We start from the raw sequence: 17,459 nt of genomic DNA on the forward strand, positions 1-17,459 counted from the left end.
ATAAGTGGGCGTGGCCTCGCGGCACTAGCGCCACTTAGCCCCACCCACAACGGCACCGTTGGGTCTAGACCTTTCGGCCAGCCTGTTCCAATGGCCGGCGAGGGGGCGGGGCCAACTGTGGTGTTGTGGACGGGGCTAAGTGGCGCTGAGGCCACGCCCACTTATTACAATCTGCCGTTGATAAAAGGGCACTTTTTACTTGAACAAACACCATGATCTATGATATGAAATAAGGTATGAAAAACGCTAAATTTATCATTTACACCTGTGTAGAGATTTCAGAATGCACAAAGGAGGTGACAGTGTCACTTTAAGTCAATGGGGTCTTTCAGGCTTTGTTCGTGTCATGCAGCTAACCAGTCAGTTCTGTTTGCTGCTGCTGAATGGTATCTTCAGCAGAAGCCCTGAAATGTGCCTCCGATGTAGATGTGAGCCTGGTTGTAGCAATACAAGCCCTGGAGACATGTGGGATATCAGAGGGAGACATAAAAGTGGTAACAACATACTTACCAGCCCTAGCCCACCAGTTCCATCACTACTGGCCACTGCTCTGATAGCTGATAGTGGTGGTCTGGATCCTAGGCAACTACTGTCAACATGATAGCAAGAAAAAAAGGACCAAAGTTGAAAAAAAAGCAATTTTGCTAATAAAAATCATTTGCAAAGTTGCTTTCATTCGCATTTCCCATCACCTAAGAAAAGTTTAGTTTATAGGAATACCCCTTTATCTGGCAATTTTTTTTTAAAGAGAATCTGTCACTAGGTTCATGCTGCCTTAAAGGCGCGGTCCAGCAAAAAAAAAAAAAAAAAATCTTTCAAATCAAAAGTTATATAGATTTGTAATTTATTTCTATTTAAAAATCTCAAGTCTTCCAATGCTTATAAGCTACTATATATCCTGCAGAAAATGTTGTTTTATTTATTCAGAAACAGTGCTCTCTGCTGACACCTCTGGCCAAGTCAGGAACTGTCTAGAGCAGTAGCAAATCCCCATAGAAAACCTCTCCTGCTCAGGACAGTTCCTGTCTCAGCCAGAGATGTCAGCAGAGAGCACTGTGTATGAATGTAAATAAAACAACACTTCCTGCAGGGCATATAGTAGCTTATACGTATGGAAAAACTAGATTTTTAAATAGAAATAAATTACAAATATATGTAACTTTCTGACACCAGTTCATTTGAAAAAAATTTTCCCACTGGACAACCCCTTTAAATGAGGGCAGCATAAACTAGTGACAGAAATGACAGATCAGTGTATAATGTACATTATATATGTTCAGCTGTTCTCTCTGCAGGAAAATGGGCTTTGTGGGCTGCCTTTATATATAGTATAGACAACTGCCAATAAGCAGCCGGTGGTCTGAGTGTGCTGGTGCTCATGAATATCCAGGACTAAGCACACACAGACACACACAATGGAGAGGACTAGTTTGCCATGCTCAAAGTTGTTGTTATTCAAGGGGATAGCTCCAAATCAGCTGCACAGAACAATGTGATACATCATTCTGTTCAGCTTAAAGTAAATGTACAATCAGGCCCAGACTGAAGTACTGGAGGCAGGCGACCCACCCCCAGTGGGAGGAACCCCCCGCCCCTCTATGATACGGCTCCATTGATTCAGCCCGGGCCTGATGGTACAGTCACTTTAAACAGCATAAACCTACTGACAGAGTCTCATTAAATTAAGGGACCACTGTATGTTCCCTACATTTAGTTCTCTGTTTGCCTGGCATAATTTGTACCTTGTGTAAAATGATCACCCCCTACATAACCTAGATCGAATAAAGTATATGATGAGTGAACAATTTTACCAATTACATGCATATTATTTACAATGCACTTTTTGCATTTATATTTTAGGTATTGCTAATGTATGCCTACAACAAGCAGAATCTTGATGTTAAAGACCCAAGAAAGTGTGATCCTTCCGCTGTCGTCTGTGGCTATCTTTGGATTTCTTTGACAAAGTAAGTACATTATTGTTTTTATGTCTATACTGTAAATCTTAGATGTTGCTTATCAGTGTTACTAGTTGCATTTTACATCACAGATTCTGAACAACCTACATTTAATGTATCATACCATACCAGGACCAGTATTTACATGCTCGTTGTCCTGATACACTGCCAACACAGCTCTGCCGTTAACACATTAGTGCACGCTGGCAATGGGACTAACAGTCCAGATGTCTGCCTTTTTGCCTAAGTGCTGTGCATGGCCTTTTTTACTATCTTTTTGTCACATTACAATTTAAGCTTACATTTCAGTTATTAATTTTCTCCTGTAAGAAGAACCTGTAAGAGGAATTCTGCGTTGACCATGAATCACAAAGTGGGCAAAAGATTAATCAGCAGACACTAATAGTACCAATACATAATACTTATGTTGTATCAGTACTTGGCCTAGGTAAATCTTTACCATGTTATGCACATTATGTAATACTCTACAGGTTCTCCAATTTATTCATGGGGACGAGAAGCTACATTTAGTCTCCAATTATAATATATTTCTTTCTTTTTTAGTAAACCATTCAATCATAACATTAAAACCAATCTAGCGGATCAGTGCTCGTTTACAGTTGTTATCGGGCCCTTATCGGCCCGTCTAATAGTACCCTAAGACACACTTGAATTAACAATTAATAATTAATATTTGGTAGCAGTATAGCGGCCGCACAAAATAAGCAGTGCACACAATGTAAGTATGGCTTGAATGCGGACACACCCGAATGTGCCAGCATTCCAATTAAAATGAAGTGATGCTCATCCAGCCAGTACTGCAGTACTGGACAGCTGAACATCACAGACAGCGGCCGTTCTGTGACACTGCCATGTCACAGAATGGCCGCTGTTTTTACAGCATGTGAACTCGGCCTTAACCACTAGTTTGTGACATACACGCATGAATCACAATGTTTCTACCTCTATGCCCTACCATGTGGTGTTGTAAACAATTTTATGCTATAGGCCAATAGCTGCCTGGTGGCAACTATCAGCAAGCTGCTGTGTTGCTCACATGTTGCCTACTGTGCAGTCTTCTCATGAAAAAGGCAACGTAGACCGGTGCTGTGAAACTCACTGTAGTAACCCACAAAAAAGGGTTTAGGGGGTGGCAATGATTTGTGTTAGATATTTTCAGTGTGTGCTATTAAATAACTTGTGTTTTGTAGAGTTTGTCCCATGATTAAACCTGACAACTAGAGATGACGGTTTTATCTTTTTTTTTATCAGTGTCCTCTCATTACAAGAGAAGCTTTGTAACGTGAGACAGAAGGCAGAAATCTCTATGCATAATGTGAGTGATACCTCTATCCCGGGCAGTAGTGAAAAACAAAGACGATCTTCTCAGATGACTACAAGTAAACCTGATGTGAAAGCATTGAAGATCACAGAAGAAGTGCAGGTAAAGCAGACAGCTCACAATCAGCAGGGTAATTTATGTGGGTGGCTCTGATAGATGGGAACACATTGATAAGCATTAGTATTAGTAGCTTGGCTGTCACACTCGGATGCAGGAAGAAACACATCAGTATCTGGTGACAGGCCAGGGATCTATGTATCAGTCTTTTAAATTGCATGTCATGGCAATAGATACACTTTTCATGTTTCTGCTTATCTAGGATATTTGTAAATCATATTTACTGACTCCCATTGAGTCTGGCCATATAACATGAGATAACATGATGTGTGGCAATATAATGTACTTTCTTGAGCTGCAAAATAACACATATAAACTTATGACTGGAATTGTCCTTCATTTTTCAGTTTCTTTAACATAATTTTTTCTTTTTTGTATTGATGGTGAATATGTTGAATAGAATTCCATCTTGAGAAAACTACAAGGATAGTTTATTCTATTGCATATTTTTTTTCCGATTGATTTGACATTCATCAGCAAAGCTTCTAAATGTGTCCATTTTCTAGTTCTAAATTGGTTTTCCATATATTTGCCCACTATTTAGTCTTATGTGCACCAAAGCAAGAAAAATACCAGTGAGTATTATTTGCTCAAAAATTTATGACTTTGGCTACAGACGAGCGTTTTTACAGCAGACGTCAAAATATTGAACATGATCATTATTTTCAGACGTCTTTTGCTAACAGCGGACGTTTTTGTTAGTTGTTCACACACAGTGTTCTTTTGTCACCGTTCTTTCTTCGTTTTTACTATTAAATTCAATGGACTTTTCAATTAAACCACACCCAAAGGCCAATTAGTAATCCCAAACTAGAACAATGTACCAACAGCCAGGCTGCTAAATGACATCCGTTATTTTAGACTCAAAATGACAGATGTAATTTTAAATGGAGCTAAAAAAACATTGTGAGAACATAGCCTTTTTTCAGTGTTTTGTACAAAAATTGTGCAAAACACTGGGAAAGTTTTTCCTTTTTTACACTGGCTTTCTGTGAAAGCATTGATAAATTCCAATAAAGCAAAACCATACCTTTACCACAAAAACTTCACTTAATCCACTTTTTTTATATAATTTTCTCTTTGCAATACAATCTGACTTGAACACCAATCACCACCAGTGCTACCAGCTGCACTTACGCATTAGTGTTGGCCGAATTGGTTGTTTATATTATAATGTATGTATTGAAATGGTACATGCTCGGAAGTTTTTCCTTTGTTACTATGATAATTTAAAATAAAATGTAAAAAAAGGAGTGTTGGCTGAAGAGATCCACATCTGCAACATTTCGAAGATTGCTTCTTTCTCAAGCATTGATAAATTCCCCTTACTGTGTCTTTAAGAACCACATTTATGTTAACTCTTAGTTTATTTAAGTTTTCCAGAAGTTTACATCAGTATAGGGACCGGAACCGTAGTTGTCCAGGACCGCTTAGGGTCGTTTGCGGCAAGTAGGTAGGGTCAGCTTCAGGGCCCACTGTCTCGTACTGTTTCTGCCTACCGAGTCTGACAACATGCTAAGAGATGAACATGTAGTCATTACACTAGTACATAATAACGTGAAAGAAGAAGAAACAAATAGATAACGATCAGCCTGATGTAGGTGGAGTGTCCAGGCCTGGACAACTCTGAGAGGAGAAAAAACTTGCATCCTGTCTAGACCAAGGCGAAGCTGTCTTTAAGAACCACATTTAACCTCTGATAAGATCACTTGGCTGTGCAAACCATGGGTACGATGGGCAATACATTCCTATTGCTCCCCGTATTCTAGAGGAGTATCTCTTTTAATACATAAATCTCTTAAATAGGAAGTGGAAAGGGTTAAAGTGGATGCAGAAGGTCGCTATGTTTTTTATGCTTTTATTGACAATCCCTATGAATTATTAGTACTGTATATTCCATCCCACCCACCAATTCATTCAATTGCGCTGTAAATATGCGGGGGACCTTAATATGCTTTTTAATCTATCCCTAGACTATATATAGGCTATATTACTTCTCCTGCCCATAATCCCACCCTATATACGTTACAAAAGATTTTATCTTAGGTAGGCTGACTGGATGTTTATACACACTTTTACCCCATGTCCAGAACTTATTTATCAGTGTGTTGAGTGAACTTGCTGTATGTTTTGGTTCGGCCGAAGAAAAAGTTGGATGCAGCCCTAGGTAATTGAAGAAAACATGGCTACAGCCTTAGACTGGATCCATGTTTTCCTGGCAACGAGTGTCAAATGCTAAGCATTCGGGTGCAGCCAGGCCCAAAAGTTCAGCAAGTTTGCTCAACACTACTTAGAGACAAACTTTAGGTAACCTGAGTCTAGTGTCCCTAGATATGTCCTGTATAACTAAGTCTCTAGTTACAGGTCTAGGTCTGTAGTTGAAAGTTGAATATGCAAAAATACTGCAAAGACACCATCACATGTTTCTCAACGTCCGTGAGCTAGTCGTCACACCTTCCTCCAGGAAGGAACAACCATGCCAAGGGGGGTCTCCAGTCAAGGAAACCACCTTCCAACAAGCTACAATCAAAAAATGACAGGACTTGCAAAATACCCCAACAAGTTATCCATCCATAGACAATTGTTTTGGGATATTTGCAGTGTTCTGGCTGATCTCCCTGGTCAACCATCATTTTTTTGAATGCATTTACTAGGTTTTGCTCCCAGTAGTCAGAATCCTACTCCGCACTTATGAGGGGCAAATACCCTGAAAAAGCTGTCTGTGGATGGATATCTTTCGCAAGTCCTGTCATTTTTTTTATTTTGGCTTCTTGGAAGGGGGTTTCCTTGAATGGAGATCCCCCTCTGCTTGGTTGTTCCTCCCCCGTAGAAGGTCTGGCTAGCTCACTAACATTGAGAAACATGTGATGGTATTTTTGCATATTTGATTTCCCAGGGAGCAAAGTTCCTAGGTTCACTGACATTAAAAAAACACATGATGGTATCTCCGTGTGCTTTGGTTGATCTCTCTGAAGTCAACCATCATTCTCGTGAATGTAGTTAAAAGATGAAGCCATTTTGTTTAACAATTTTAAATCCTAATAATGGCATATCAGACCAATTACAGATGTTCTTGCAAGATCCCACTGAGTTTGAAAATAAACTGACTCTGTGGGACACAACTAAAGTATACCTACGCGACTGTTTTCAGTCTTTTATTTCCTATTTAACCCCTTAAGGACAGAGCCAATTTCGCGTTTTCGTTTTTTCCTCCTTGTGCATCAAAGGCCATAGCACTTGCATTTTTCCACCTAGAAACCCACATGAGCCCTTATTTTATGCGTCACTAATTGTACTTTGCAATGACAGGCTGAATTTTTGCATAAAGTACACTGCGGAACCAGATAAAAATTCAAAGTGTGGTGAAATTGAAAAAAATAAACGCATTTTGTTTATTTGGGGGTAATGTGTTTTTACGCCATTCGCCCTGGGGTAAAATTGACTTGTTATGCACGTTCCTCAAGTCATTACGATTACAACGATATGCAACATGTATAACTTATATTGTATCGGATGACCTGTAAAAAATTCAAACCATTGTCAACAAATATACGTCACTTAAAACCGCTCCATTCCCAGGCTTATAGCGCTTTTATCCTTTGGTCTATGGGGCTGTGTCAGGTGTCATTCTTTGCGCCATGATGTGTTCTTTCTATCGGTACCTTGATTGCGCATATACGACTTTTTGATCGCTTTTTATTACAATTTTTCTGGATTTGATGCGACCAAAAATGCACAATTTTGCACTTTGGGATTTTTTTGCGCTTTTGCCGTTCACCGTACGAGATCAGGAATGTGATTAATTAATAGTTCGGGCGATTGCGCACGCGGCGATAGCAAACATGTTTATTTATTTATTTGTTTACTTTTATTTATAACCTGGGAAAAGGGGGGTGATTCAGACTTTTATTAGGGGAGGGGGCTTTTTATTGACAACAACACTATATATTTTTTTTTTACACATATACTAGAAGCCCCCCTAGGGGACTTCTAGTATATACACTTTGATCTCTCATTGAGAGATATGCTGCAGAGATCCATGAGATCGGCACTCGTTTGCTTTCGGCTGCTGCAGCCGGAAATAAACGAGTGCCGAGTCGGGGACGGCGCCATCTTGGAGCGGTCCCCGGCCGGCTTCAGAAACGGAGATCTCTCCTCCGGGATAACATCCCGGAGAAGCGATCTCCGCCACTAGACACCAGGGAGACGCTGGATCCGGTAATCGGATGCAGCTGTCATGTTTGACAGCTGCATCTGATTACTGTATTAGTGGCCCCGCTCTGAACGCCCTTACCGGCAATAGGGCGTACCTATACGCCCTTTGTCGTTAAGGGGTTAAAGAGAATGGAAACAAGTGAACAAAAAGACTTAAGGGGGGCATACACCTTAAATAACTGTCGGCCAGTTATCAATGATTATCTCTCCTGACTGCTCAGCCGAGCATTCCTGTGTTCTCTATGGGGAGCGGAGGGTTAAACCACAGCCAGACTGCTCTGGCGGCAGAACGAAATAGGAAAACATGGCTACCTATGGGACAACAATCTTCTAGAATCTTCGTTATTAAACAAATGGCATGTGAACTTGGCATTCAATCTAGTAACCTATAACCTATATAGTCCATCAAAACATGCAATCCTCAACTATTTTGCAAGATAAGGGATGCTCATGTTCTAATCATGATATTACAACCTAGTTCACCATATTTTATATGGATTTTTACTCTTCCCAGCATACCTCTCCAATTTACAAGTTACATGCTTATGTAGACACCATAAAATTCCAAAAAAATTCCATGATAGTATAAACTGTTTCTAGACTCATTGGAATTGGCAACTGATACAGCAATATTGTATGTATAGTTAGATGTATTAATGAACTGGGAGTGAAGAAATACCAATTGTACTTCACTACACACTATAGTTCATTGCCCACCATATGATTGTCCATATCGCATCTGTAGTGTCTTCTGTATTGTAATCTGTTTTTTTGCGCATCCGCAAAAAAAGGTGTAGTGAAGAAAAAAGAGGGGATGGCAAAAATGATGTCACTAGGTCACATGTTTGTCAGGGGGCCATTTTATAGTCCTTTCTATCAGGCAGGATATTTCTGGCAGGAGGAGGAGCATGGTGATGTCATAAAAAAACGGATCGATAATATGAATGGTTTTGCGGATTGCATATTTTGCATTCTCCATAGACTTCTTTGGGGTGTCCGTTCCATAGTCACGGACTGTATTACAACATGTCCTATTTTTTCCGGGCATGGATTGCGGATCCACAAATTAACTGCATGTATGAATAGCACCATTGAAAATAATGGGTTGTAATGGATTCCGTACTTTATGGTGCCTAAAAACAGATGAAAAATACTGATGTGTAAATAAGGCCTTAGTCTTTTGGTTGGATAATGGGTCCAAAAAACATTCCAAAATACTGAGGTTCTTGCTCCAAAGCACTGACTGAAGTCAGTATTGTGCTTGTTGCAAGGATACTCTGAATATGTGTCTGCATGCATAGGCAGTATAAACATGAACAGAGCCTTTGTTTACTGAATATATGAACCCAGCGATAAAGTATATGGCAATCCGGGATACATTAACAAAGTTTTTCTATGGCTTATATTAACTTTTAAAAGGGAGGAAGACTTTAAGTAGTGATTGTTTTTACAATGTAATCTTTACTTTTAATGTCCTTTAAGTAAAACAATCAGCCACAATACATCCCCATTGTGTTTTTTTTTTTTTTTAAATTAAAGGCAATGGTCCTGCAGTGTTGTTCTGAAGCACAAGCCTTGCTGTCTACCGATCCGGATCCCCAGCCAATTACTCAGGTTAGCATCCAGTATATATTTGTCTTTAGCACTGAATATCCACATCACAAGATAAAACAATTGTAAATGATTAATTTTCCATAATTTGTTCTGTTTATTCAGTGTTTATGTTACATTTACATAGTCTGTGTGTCTGCTCCTCTCCATTTGGTGGATATTGCAGCACAGTTTTGCTTTATGATATTAATCTTCTTAAGTGCGAAAATGGATGTGATGCTTGCCTATGACAAGAAAAATGAATCTCTCACAGCTATAATTTCCTTCTTTTCACAGGCTCCATTTGACATCACTTTGCCATCATTAATCAGGCTGGAGAGAGTCTTTGACCTGACTCACGGCTGTATGTTAATGAAGGGAAGCCTGCTAGATTGGACACTGTCACAGCTCACCTGAACAATCAATTCATACTTATTGTTTTATCACTCACAAATATATTTCTATCCGACACATCGCATGCACCGAGTTTACTAATTCTTATTCAAACCATTTCTTATATCTTTTCCTGCAACTTTCTACAATATTTTATTGCATCGCCCATGGGAAAAAGTCTCAGAAAATCAATCTCTTTGCTTCCCTGTAGTTTCTGAAATGAGAAGAATGTACTATAAACAGCTATTATAAAGAACTGTTAAGATCTAACTTGTTCTTCTGTGGTGTTCTGACTTAAAATGTTCACTATTATTTCATAATATACCCATACAATGAATATTAGTTTGCCTATTTTAAGGAAAAACATTTGACATAACATCACCCAAATATCTAGCATACACTTAAAGGGTTTGTCTTATGAAGGCAACAACTTTCTATATGTCCGTTTAGGGCATATGAACATCAAAGGGGATCTCGTCTTATAGAGCAATTAGCCAGAATCAGAATGCTGCTCTATACAAGTAGTTCCAATTATGGGGGATTCAAGTGGGCCTGGTACTACATAGATGAGAATTCATCTGAAGTACCTGTATGTAACATTACATTTCTCATTCAGCAGCCACAGCATCCTGCATAAAAATCAGCTGTTTGCTGGGAGAGCCATGTCATTCCTTAAACCACTTTTTATACTGTAGGTAATCACTGCTCAGCTTCCATTTTAAAAGAGCTGAAAACCAAGCAGGGATTGGTTGCTGTGGTCGGTTTACACCGGTTTGATAAATCTGGACCCTAAGCTTTTCATTTTTCTACTGACCAAGTTGTATGGGGGCTTATTTTTTACATTACAACTTGTACTTGTTATTGGCTTCTTTCATTTTATTATATAATGTATTTTTTTTTTAAATGTGCGGTGCATCGTTTTTTGAAATGATCGTTTTGAAATAATTTCTTTATCGTAAAACTGACATGGTAACTTGCCCTGTTGCCTGTCTCTTTTCTCTGCTTCCAATATAAGATTTTGGAGAAGGACTCACTATTCCACTGACCCCAGTGGTCTACATTTCATGTAATAAATAGAGATGAGCGAACCGGGTTCGGGTTCAAGACCACCTGAACCCCAACGGCCGGCATTTGATTAGCAGGGGCTGCTGAACTTAGATAAAGCCCTAAGGTTGTCTGGAAAACATGGATACAGCCAATGACTATATCCATGTTTTCCACATAGCCTTAGGGCTTTATCCAAGTTCAGCAGCCACCGCTAATAAAATGCCGAAAGTTCGGGTTCAGATGGACTCGAACCTGAACCTGGTTCGCTTATCTCTAGTAATAAAATTTGATTCATAAATGACTTATTCAAGGAGAAGTCCAGACAGGGAGATTTTTTTCAAAAGTACCAGGGGAGTGGGCGGATAAAAAAAAATAACATGCACTTACCTCCCCGGGTCCAGTGTTGGTGGCCGCATACCACTGCTCTGGTCCCTGGCCGCTTCTTAGAGAGAGGACCTGGGATGTGGAGTTTCATGCCTGCTCAGCAAGTTGGTGGCGGTAATGTGGTCACAGGAAGAGGCTGGGTAATGCAGCAGCAGTTTGCGGCCGCCAGTGCATGATCCGGCAGGGAAGTAAGTGCGTTTTAATTTTTTTCATCCTCCCCTGGCACTTTTGAAAAAAATCTCCCTGCCTGGACTTCTCCCTTAAGTTGCCTTCAAATGAGGCAATTTACCTAATAAATATAACTAATTACATGCAAAATGTTAATTATTGATTGCACTGTTTAATTTCTACTTACAGACAAAATGTCTTACAGTGCAGATTTTAAGACATGCATCAAATTCACCTGTTTCTGTGATTAAGGGACATTGAGAAATAATGAGCTCTGTGGTTTTGCAGAGCAGCAAAAATGGTAGATTACATTATTAATAGCTAGGTAATTAGTACAGTCTGAACCAGGTACAATGACTTGGGGATATTGATTTCAGATTAGTTGCATTGACCATAACTGATTTTTTTATTTGTTGTGTATTGTAATTCCTGGATTACTGATTCTGGGTCTTTGTGAAACTGTTCTGTGAATTGACATTTGCTAGGCTGTTATTGCCCATTATCAAAAAATTGATGTAAAACTTAACTTGTAAATGTAATGCTTAGAAATTAGTACTGCAGGATTATTTGAGTTTTGTTTTGCGCCTAAAATTTTTGAGAATATAGGGAGGTAAGCTAAAAAATAACTTTTATTCATATCATAATAAAATAAATGGTATACAAAAAGTACAATGAATCTATACAATATATACAGTGTGCGTATAGCACTGTCTCTCCAAATCTTAACAATACCTAAGGACCAACGGTAGCTACAATGTGTTGCTATATCCTAATTGGTCGGTAAAGTAAGTAAGTAGTCCGTACCAGTCAAAGTCTGTTTAAGGAACCGTTTAGTCCCAAATGTATCACAGTTTATAATCCAGTGCGTATATGTGTCGAGCAGGTCACTATCTGCTAGGGAAAGCAATCCCATATATATCACAGTGTGTCCTGTCACCACAAGTACCGTCACATACATCCTACGCGTTTCTGTCACTGTTATCCGTGACATCATCAGGGGTCAGAGGTGCACAAAAAGGAGGTACATGCAAAAAATAATAAATATGTATATGAAGACAGTCAGAGCCCTTCAATTGTTCCAGCCATGATGAGGGTAATGGAAACTTGGCATCTGAGAGGTGGGAAGAGCATGAATTCCGGTGTACTCACTGTACCCACACTGTAAGACCCCAATGCAGAGTGTCCTGGAGCGTCATTGGCTTGTGTGTAGACCTTAGTAAAATGATAATGTATATTGTAAATGACTGTAAATACATTATGTGTCCATGTGTGATGGAGCCCAGTTCTACTTACAATTCTGCAGGGTCATGATAGGTGGCAGTGAGGAATAGCTGTGTTCCCAAAGTTGGCCTCCCTGTGAGAAGCAAATAAACCTTACACAGATATACCAGGTATGATAGTCCAATATAAGGCTATATGGTTAGGGAGACACTCACCTGTCTTCAGTATGTCTCTGGAGATGTGTACCAGTCAGGCTGCAGTGGCAGTCTAACCAGTGGGTCGCGTCTGCAGCCTATTTACTGGCCGCATAGACGCCGCGCATCTGACGTCACAGCACGTGGCGTGCGCGCGCCAAGACATCTGTACCAACCCCCCGCACGCTCAGGGGGCGTGGCGTCCTGACGTGGTTTGAGTGCAGGACGCCGATGCTTGGCTGTGTCGCTGTCCAGGTGCTGAAGCGTAAGGGCGATCACTCACAATGCTGTGAGAGCGCTCAGTATATGAGAGGCTATGTAAGATATGGTAACCCGATGTAAAGTTGTTACCAGTGTACTGATGGATAATCTAACAAGTGGAAAAGCGGAAGTGCATACAGGGGTATAAGAGAATGAATAAAAAAGTGGTATAGAGGGGTGTGGATGATAGCCTCAGTACAGAGAGCCTATTAGGACAAGGGGGGAGGGCTACCTAGATGGGAAGGATAGTGATAGGAGGGATGTAATGGGCCAGCTGCTGGTTCGAATGTGCATAATTTGAGGAGCTATTGGTCCCTGATATGCCCTAGCTAGTGGGCCCTAAGCCTATGTGGGGTGGCCGTCCTAAAAAGGACGGTCCCACTCTGGAACCTATCCCTGGTTATCCCTAAATGTCCCTGATAACAGACAAAAGAGGGAGGAAGAGACCAGTCTAGTCTATCTAGAGGGGGAGTCCACTAGGACCCCACTATCTAAACTCGCGATACTGGCTTGAGGGAGAGGGGGAAGGACAATATAGGAGAGGGAAAGCCGTATGTTTAAATGAAGCATGAGAAGTTTAAAATCTCATTAAGCCCCTGAGGGGACACCGTTTGTAGGGTAAACATCCATTTGGTCTCTTTCTGTAGTAGAAGTTTATCTAAATCCCCTCCTCTCGGTGACGGTTTAATGTTTTCAAGTGCGGTGAAGGTCAAGCCATCCGGGTTGCCAGCATGACATTCATGAAAATGTTTGGCTAGAGGTGTATCTCTATTATTTCTAATATCGCCGATATGTTCCAAAATCCTCTTACGCCAGTCTCTAATGGTTTTACCTACGTATTGCAGGGCGCATGGGCAGGTGGCAAGGTATATAACCCCTTTGCTACTGCAATTAATGAAGGAGTTAATTTTGTATGTGTAATCCCTGTCTCTGCCTCTAAATGTCTTTGTTTTGTTGACATATTGGCAGGCCCTACAATGTCCGCATCTATAGCATCCCTGGCCTTGTGAGGTTTCCAGCCAGAACCCCCCAGTGTTTTTTTAGGATCTCCCTGATTTCTACAGCTTGATCATCAAAAGTGCCTATGATGCGAAAAGGTCCTGTCTTGTCCTCTCTTGGTTTGGGGGTGAGAAGTAGATCCCTGCTCGTGTGAGTAGCTTCCTGAAATGCCCTTCGTAGTGTGTAGTCCGGGTATCCCCTAGTCTTGAATCTCTCATCTGCTTGTGCTTTAAAATCTGAATCTCTGGAGCACATCTCTGGCACAAACTGTTTAAAACCAAAGACAGAAGGGAATGCCTTGAGCTAAGTATCTCAATGGAGGACCTACCAGCAATCAGGGACCTTACAGGATTACTAGACAGTAACATCAGACCCAGAGGACAAGGCCCCTTCACTGACTGTAAGCCCAAAAGTACTAGATTCCCACCTATCGGGGACATCTCATGTATAGAGGTCTTTTTTGGACCTGGTCACAAGAGACTTAAAGGGGTAGTCCACCAAAAAAAATTTTCTTTCAAATCAACTGGTGCCATAAAGTGCCAGAGATTTGTAATTCACTTCTATTAAAAAATCTTAAGTCTTCCAGTACTTATCAGCTGCTGTGTGTCCAGCAGGAAGTGGTGTTTTCTTTCCTGTCTGACCCAGTGCTCTTTGTTGCCTCCTCTGTCCATGTCAGGAACTGTCCAAAGCAGCAGCAAATCCCCATAGAACACCTCCCCTGCTCTCCAGACTGGAAATAATACAACTTCCTGTTGGGCATACAGCAGCTGATAAGTACTGGAAGACTTAAGATTTTTTAATAGAAGTGAATTACAAATCTCTGGCACTTTATGGCACCAGTTGATTTGAAAGAAAAATTTTTTGGGTGGACTACCCCTTTAATGGGATTGGAACTCAATCAACACCCCCATAACTTGACGCCCATCGAACGCAGTGCATTGAGGGAACTCCAGAATAACTCTGGAATTATCATAAAAGCAGCGGACAAAGGGGGGAACATTGTCATCATGGACAGAGGTGACTACACTAAGATGTGCATGAAAGTCCTCAACGATAAGCATACATATGAAATTCTATCCTCCAATCCAACTGAAATCTACAAGCGGGAACTGAAAGAAATTCCCTTGGAAGCAAAAGGTGAGGGGCTTATTGATGACAATGAATTTCTCTTCCTCTATCCTAAGACACCGACAACTGCTACATTTTACTCACTGCCCAAGGTACATAAGGGAACAACACCACTGAAGGGACGCCCAATAGTATCTGGGATTGGTAGCATTTCACACAACATCGGCACTTATGTGGATAAGGTACTACGGGAATTTGTATTAACATTACCTTCATACACTCGCGACACCATGGACCTCCTCAGAAAGCTGGAAGATATCACAGTTGAACCCAAAGTTTTACTGGGTAGCATTGATGTAGAAGCATTGTACTCATCTATCCCGCACCAATGGGGCATGGTAGCCACCGCTTACTACTTATCCACGAGGGGTACACACATGCAAGCCCGCAACCAATTCGTACTTAAACTTCTAGAATTCATACTAACCAAAAACTTCTTCGTATTCGACGGAAGGTATTACCACCAGCTCAGGGGCACAGCCATGGGTAGCCCATGTGCGCCCACATAAGCCAATTTGCTCCTGGGCTGGTGGGAGGCCACCATCGCCTTAAGTGATGAACGGGAATTCTTTTCGGACAAGGTTTTATTTTGGTCGAGATATATAGACGACATTTTTGTCCTATGGACAGGATCGGCCCAATCTCGGTACATAGATTCGTTAAACACGAATCATATTGGTCTGAGTTTTACTTTTGAAACAAACAACCAGTCCCTGCCCTTTCTAGATGTAAGAATAACAAAGACCTCAGGTGGCACACTGGAGACGACGGTTTTCAGGAAAGAGACTGCGACCAACAGTCTCCTGAGATGGGAGAGTTGTCATCCCAAACCACTCAAACGTGGTATACCTAAGAGACAATATCTCCATCTCAGGAGAAACTGCTCCAGAGATTCAGATTTTAAAGCACAAGCAGATGACCTCAGACAGAGATTCAAGACTAGGGGATACCCGGACTACACAGTACGAAGGGCATTTCAGGAAGCTACTCACACGAGCAGGGATCTACTTCTCACCCCCAAACCAAGAGAGGACAAGACAGGACCTTTTCGCATCATAGGCACTTTTGATGATCAAGCTGTAGAAATCAGGGAGATCCTAAAAAAACACTGGGGGGTTATCCTACTGGACCTTGACCTCAAAGAAGCACTCAGTGACCATCCACTCATCACATACAGAAAAGGACAAAGTATAGGGGACAAAAAAACATTGAGCCACCTCACACCAGAACGACGTTCACCCACATGGCTGGAAACCTCACAAGGCCAGGGATGCTATAGATGCGGACATTGTAGGGCCTGCCAATATGTCAACAAAACAAAGACATTTAGAGGCAGAGACAGGGATTACACATACAAAATTAACTCCTTCATTAATTGCAGTAGCAAAGGGGTTATATACCTTGCCACCTGCCCATGCGCCCTGCAATACGTAGGTAAAACCATTAGAGACTGGCGTAAGAGGATTTTGGAACATATCGGCGATATTAGAAATAATAGAGATACACCTCTAGCCAAACATTTTCATGAATGTCATGCTGGCAACCCGGATGGCTTGACCTTCACCGCACTTGAAAACATTAAACCGTCACCGAGAGGAGGGGATTTAGATAAACTTCTACTACAGAAAGAGACCAAATGGATGTTTACCCTACAAACGGTGTCCCCTCAGGGGCTTAATGAGATTTTAAACTTTTCATGCTTCATTTAAACATACGGCTTTCCCTCTCCTATATTGTCCTTCCCCCTCTCCCTCAAGCCAGTATCGCGAGTTTAGATAGTGGGGTCCTAGTGGACTCCCCCCTCTAGATAGACTAGACTGGTCTCTTCCTCCCTCTTTTGTCTGTTATCAGGGACATTTAGGGATAACCAGGGATAGGTTCCAGAGTGGGACCGTCCTTTTTAGGACGGCCACCCCAAATAGGCTTAGGGCCCACTAGCTAGGGCATATCAGGGACCAATAGCTCCTCAAATTATGCATATTCGAACCAGCAGCTGGCCCATTACATCCCTCCTATCACTATCCTTCCCATCTAGGTAGCCTATCCCCTCCCCCTTTCCTTCCCCCCCCCTTAGCCTCAGTACAGAGAGCCTATTAGGACATCATCCACACCTCTCTATACCACTTTTTTATTCATTCTCTTATACCCCTGTATGCACTTCCGCTTTTCCACTTGTTAGATTATCCATCAGTACACTGGTAACAACACTACATCGGGTTGCCATATCTTACATAGCCTCTCATATACTGAGCGCTCTCACAGCATTGTGAGTGATCGCCCTTACGCTTCAGCACCTGGACAGCGACACAGCCAAGCATCGGCGTCCTGCACTCAAACCACGTCAGGACGCCACGCCCCCTGGGCGTGCGGGGGGTTGGTCCAGATGTCTTGGCGCGCGCACGCCACGTGCTGTGACGTAAGACGCGTGGCGTCTATGCGCCC

The 17,459-nt window shown here is 41.5% G+C and overlaps 1 protein-coding gene and 1 long non-coding RNA gene across 4 annotated transcripts in view; one reads left to right on the forward strand and one right to left on the reverse strand.

The window, feature by feature from the left end:
- CFAP54 (cilia and flagella associated protein 54) overlaps window positions 1-9,937 on the forward strand; it is a 258,255-nt gene extending 248,318 nt beyond the window's left edge. For all 3 annotated transcript variants that reach the window (XM_069973813.1, XM_069973829.1, XM_069973821.1), the window contains exons 66-69: window positions 1,861-1,967; window positions 3,231-3,402; window positions 9,172-9,246; window positions 9,520-9,937. In XM_069973813.1, coding sequence (XP_069829914.1) covers window positions 1,861-1,967; window positions 3,231-3,402; window positions 9,172-9,246; window positions 9,520-9,639 — 474 coding nt within the window. In that variant the 3' untranslated portion in view covers window positions 9,640-9,937. The remainder of the gene's footprint in view (window positions 1-1,860; window positions 1,968-3,230; window positions 3,403-9,171; window positions 9,247-9,519) is intronic.
- LOC138794919 (uncharacterized) overlaps window positions 9,339-17,459 on the reverse strand; it is a 47,673-nt gene continuing 39,552 nt past the window's right edge. The window contains exon 5 of the long non-coding RNA XR_011363528.1: window positions 9,339-9,829. This is a non-coding gene — a long non-coding RNA (uncharacterized lncRNA). The remainder of the gene's footprint in view (window positions 9,830-17,459) is intronic.

This window comes from Dendropsophus ebraccatus, chromosome 1 (assembly GCF_027789765.1).
Source record: "Dendropsophus ebraccatus isolate aDenEbr1 chromosome 1, aDenEbr1.pat, whole genome shotgun sequence".
Taxonomy (NCBI): domain Eukaryota; kingdom Metazoa; phylum Chordata; class Amphibia; order Anura; family Hylidae; genus Dendropsophus; species Dendropsophus ebraccatus.